The sequence below is a fragment of the Lithobates pipiens genome, unplaced genomic scaffold (assembly GCF_037356315.1).
Source record: "Lithobates pipiens isolate NorthernLeopardFrog02 unplaced genomic scaffold, aLitPip1_a1.2 Scaffold_56, whole genome shotgun sequence".
In the NCBI taxonomy this organism is placed as follows: domain Eukaryota; kingdom Metazoa; phylum Chordata; class Amphibia; order Anura; family Ranidae; genus Lithobates; species Lithobates pipiens.
In genome coordinates, this window is record NW_027507878.1 from 2,976,373 (window position 1) to 2,981,831 (window position 5,459).

The following is a 5,459-nucleotide window of genomic DNA, read 5'->3' on the forward strand; positions in this document are numbered from 1 at the left end:
TAGTCTGTGTATATTAAACCAGGCTGATGTCTCATTGGTTGGCATAGCGTGACTTCTGATTGGTTAGCTTCCCTATACTTTGCCTAAGCCAGCCCCCTTTAATGCAAATCCTAGTGATCCAGATACACTCCAATGGTCCTGGGAAGTTTAAGTATTGAAACCTGGGGTGGGACTCACTTCATTGCATGTCCCAGCATGGGCTCCTTTGTAGTGAGTTTGTGTACTACAATGAGGTTTGAAATCCATTGTTTGTATACAAAAACCTGGACACCGACTAGTCTGCAGATATATGTGAAGAATATGTTCCGGCCTGCATAGATACAAGCTAAATGTAATATATTCCTAATTACAAAATATTATACAGCTATTAATAGAGATTTTACATAAACTCATAAGGCAACATTCCCCCTTATGTATTTATACATGGAGATCATATCCCCCCCTTATGTATTTATACATGGAGATCATATCCCCCTTATGTATTTATACATGGAGATCATATCCCCCCCTTATGTATTTATACATGGAGATCATATCCCCCCTTATGTATTTATACATGGAGATCATATCCCCCCTTATGTATTTATACATGGAGATCATATCCCCCCCTTATGTATTTATACATGGAGATCATATCCCCCCTTATGTATTTATACATGGAGATCATATCCCCCCCTTATGTATTTATACATGGAGATCATATCCCCCCCTTATGTATTTATACATGGAGATCATATCCCCCCTTATGTATTTATACATGGAGATCATATCCCCCCCTTATGTATTTATACATGGAGATCATATCCCCCCCTTATGTATTTATACATGGAGATCATATCCCCCTTATGTATTTATATATGGAGATCATATCCCCCTTATGTATTTATACATGGAGATCATATCCCCCCCTTATGTATTTATACATGGAGATCACACCCCCCTTATGTATTTATATATGGAGATCATATCCCCCCCTTATGTATTTATACATGGAGATCATATCTCTCTTAGCCCTTGTACACACGGTCGGACATTCTGACAACCAAATCCGTTGGATTTTGTCCGACGGATTTTGTCCGAAACTGTTACATACACACGGTTGGACAAAGTTGTCGGAAAATCCGATTGTGCATAACGTCATGACGTTATTTCGTTACGATGGGACTACGTTCAGGCTAGTAGCCAATAGCTTTGGTCTAGGAATTTGATCTGAGCATGCGTGGCACTTTGTCCGTCGGAGTAGGCTACACATGATCAGAGTATGTCCGATAGGAGCATTTTGTCGGAAAATTTTACGGACAAGTTGGAAAACTTGGTCTGTCGGATATTCCGACGGAAACAGTCCGATGGAGACCACACACAGTCGGATTATCCGACAAAACGCTCCGATAGGAAACATTCCGACTGAATCTCTGACCGTGTGTACAAGGGCTCATGTATTTATACATGGAGATCATATCCCCCCCCCCCCAAATCTCCTCTTCTCAAGAGTGAATAAATTCAGTTCCTCTAATCCTTCCTCATAGCTGAGCTCCTCCATGCCTCTTATCAGTTTGGTTGCTCTTCTCTGCACTTTCTCCAGTTCCCCGATATCCTTTTTTGAGGACTGGAGCCCAAAACTGAACTGCATATTCCAGATGAGGTCTTACTAATGATTTGTACAGATGATATCTCTCTCTCTGGAGTCCATACCTCTCTTATACAAGAAAGGACTTTGCTCACTTTGGAAACCGTAGCTTGGCGTTGCATGTTATTTTTGAGCTAATGATCTACCAAAACCCCCAGATCCTTCTCCACCATTGATTCTCCCAGTTTTACCCCCCCCTATTATGTATTATGCATGAATATTCTTAGCCCCCAAGTGCATAACTTTACATTTATCAACATTAAACCTCATTTGCCACATAGTAGCCCAATTAAACAGAGCATTGAGGTCGGGTTGTAAGTTGGAAGCATCCAATGGCATTGCATGAAAGTTGTTTCTATCTAAATCTAGTTCTGGATTGGCTTATTATTCAGTGATTTATTGTCCTCCTGAATGCTGCCTTAAGGTCGTTATTCCTCAGGCTGTAGATTAGAGGATTAAGCAAAGGGTTAATGAGGGCCGTTATGACTGAAAACAGCTTGTTTATGCCAAACATATTTTTGGATGTGGGAACCAAGTAAATACAGATTACGGAGCCGTAGAAGATGAAGACCACCAAGAGGTGTGATGTGCAGGTAGAGAAGGCTTTCATCTTTCCGGTTTTGCCAGGAATGTGGAGAATTGTACTGATAATTCTAATATATGGAAGAAATGTCAAAAGAAAAGCAGTCAAAGCCACACTGCCGCCAAATGCAAAAACCAGCACTATGTTTATTGTTGGGTCAGTACATGTAATCTGGAACAAGTGTGGAAGTTCACAGAAGAAGCTGTGGATGGAATTTGGACCACAGAAGGACAACCTGAGCAAACAAAGTGTATGAACCAAGGAATAAATAACCCCCAAGACCCAAATTATAACAGCTAAACGACTGCACATCCTCCAGGACATAATTTGTGTGTAATGTAGGGGGTGGCAGATGGCGATGTACCGGTCATAGGACATAGCCGAGAGCAAGAGGATCTCAGAGCAAGCAAAATAGAGAAAGAAGAAGACTTGGGCTGTACAGGCAGGGAGGGATATTGATCGGTTTTTGGTGACCAAGTCGAAGAGCATCCTTGGTCCACTCACTGATGAATAGGACATGTCCAGAACAGCCAAATTGCTGAGAAAAAAATACATTGGGTTGTGCAGATTGTAGTCAGTGAGGACCAAGAAAAATATAATGAGGTTTGTGATCAGAGTCATCAGATAGATCAGAAGGAAGAGCACAAAAAGTCCATTCATGGTCGGTGGATGGTCTGATAGACCCACAAGAATAAGAGTGGTAATCTTTGTGAGATTTCTCATATTATTTATTTTCTCTCTGTGTAAATGTATCACCAAAAAACAGTACGAAAAATATCAATCTTAGAAATTATCAATAAAAAAAGCATGTAAGGTGTGCCCACATGTTATATGTGGGATTCTATGCAGACATTTGATTCAGTGAATATCTTATATAGATATAAAATGTTGGCATTCCCCACAGGACAGTCTGCTGTGTTGTAAGAAAACAAAGCTTTAAGCCTTGTTAAATGTCTCTAAAGATCTCATTTAAAACACCTTTGTCACTTGAGAGTCCCTTTATTAATAAAAATAAGTTTACAGTTCATAAAATAATTTCTAAATAAAACTCAATTGAAATTCTATTTTTTTTTTTTTAGTTCTGTATTTATTTATTGGTTATAGGACAAAGCAAGTACAAAACACTTTAAAAAAGAAACCAACAACTTATTTTGTTTTTGCTCTTATAACTTTGTCATAATAATAAAAATAATAATGTTAAATAATAAAATTATTAATATCAGAGGACAACTTGTTACAATAATAAAATATGTTGTAATAACATTTCTACAATAATAATAATAATAATAATAATAATAATAATAATGTTAAATAATAAAATAAATAATATCAGAGGACAACTTATTATAATAATAACATATGTTGTAAAAACAATTCTACAATAATATCAAAATAATAATAATAATAATAATAATAATAATAATAATAATAATAATAATAATAATAATAATAATAATAATATCAGAGAACACCTTGTCATAATAATAAAATATGTTGTAATAACAATACTACAATAATATCAAAATAATAATAATAATAATAATAATAATAATAATAATAATAATAATAATAATGGGATTATTATTATTATTATTATTATTAATAATAATAATAATAATAATAATAAATCAGTAGACCACAAAAAAATGACTGTTGGTCTATGGGGAACAATAGGGTTCTGGAAGAACCCAGTCACCACCAGGATAGGGAAATGCTAAAAGTAAACATTTGGATAGGAATTTTTAGAGTCTCAGCATCTGCTATGATGAGTATGACATTAATGACAAAAGCATTGGATAGAGTGGGGGGAGAGTTATAAGCCTTTTGTCATTTTGTTTTTTTACTCATTAATATCATATTGGGGAGATTTGACTCCACTTCCTGTCCCATAGTGACAACAGGAAATGAGAGAAAATCCCTCTTAGTAGATTAGTGACTTAGTAGTTTTATTAATGATTAGGGATGGGCGAACGGTTTCAGCCTAAGCATCAGCGTGGGTCGAACATTTGTCCATTCGGGCGTTCACCGAACATTCGAATTTGCAGGGTGTTCGCCCCGACTAACATCTTGCAATGCACTGAGCTCTGCGCAGTGCATTCTGCTCCATGAGTGGGCAAAGCTTTGCCCAATCAGGACACAGTGTATGCTGGTTGTTAAGGAGCGGGGCCAGGAGGCCGACCGCAACATCCTTAGCAACTGATGAATCATCAGCTGTCAAAGGTTTCCCCGCTGACAGCTAAACAATAAAAAAAAGTGCTGGTTAAAAAATAATGGAAAAAAAAAAACAAGTGGGGTCCCCCCAGTCTATACCAGGCCCTTCGGGTCCCCCCCAAGATCCATATCAGACCCTTAGCTGGGTATGTAGCCTGGCAGGTCAGGAAAGGGGGAAGATGAGTGAGCTGCCCCCCCTTCTGGACCATACCAGGCCACATGCCCTCAACATTGGGGGAGGGGTGGATGCTTTGGGTCAGGACCTCTTCCCAACAACCCTGAGCTGTGGTTGTCGGAGGCTGTGGGAGGGGTTCTATTAGGAATCTGGAAGCCCCGTTTAACAAGGGGGGCCCAGATTCCGGCACTCCTCCCATGTGAATGAGTATCAGGTACATTGTACCCCTACCCATTCACCAAAAAAGTGGCAAAAAGTAATAAACACAAGAGACAGTTTTTGACAAATCCTTTATTAAAAACTAAAAAATAGTGTCCCTCGGTGTAAATCCCTCGTCAATCACGCTGCCTGCTGACCCGGAAAATGAAAAGACCATAAACGCTCTCGCCTCCTGGGAGGCCTCCTGCCGAATGCCTCTTCTGCTCTTTGACATTTCTTATATAGGTAAGGGGCGGCGCCACATAGCTATGTCACTTGGCGACCCAGCCCCCACATGACATCACATGCCCAGCATGCACCAGTCCGTGATATCAGAAGGGGCAGTGCCACAGGGTGATGTAGCTAGATGGCCCCGTCTCTTTCGTATATAAAAAATGTCAAAGCACAGAGGAGGCATTCGGAGGGAGGCCTCCCTGGAGGCAGAGTGTTTTTTTTTCTGGTCGGCGGGCAGCGTGATTGACGATGGATTTACTAGGGAAACAATTTTTTAATTTTTAATAAAGGATTTGTCAAAAACTGTCTCTTGTGTTTATTACTTTTTGCCCCCTTGTTAAAGGTGGCTTTCAGATTCCGATAAGCCTCCCTGCCCACAGACCCCGACAGCCACAGCCCAGGGTTATCGGGAAGAGGCCCCCGTCCCCATC

General features: G+C 39.5%; 1 protein-coding gene across 1 annotated transcript; it reads right to left on the reverse strand.

The window, feature by feature from the left end:
* Nucleotides 1-1,465: 1,465 nt before the first annotated feature.
* LOC143958117 (olfactory receptor 1M1-like) lies at nt 1,466-3,035 on the reverse strand. Its single transcript, XM_077467567.1, has one exon. The coding sequence runs from the start codon at nt 2,931-2,933 to the stop codon at nt 2,016-2,018; it is 918 nt and encodes a 305-aa protein (XP_077323693.1). The 5' UTR covers nt 2,934-3,035; the 3' UTR covers nt 1,466-2,015.
* Between the last annotated feature and the right edge of the window lie 2,424 nt (nt 3,036-5,459).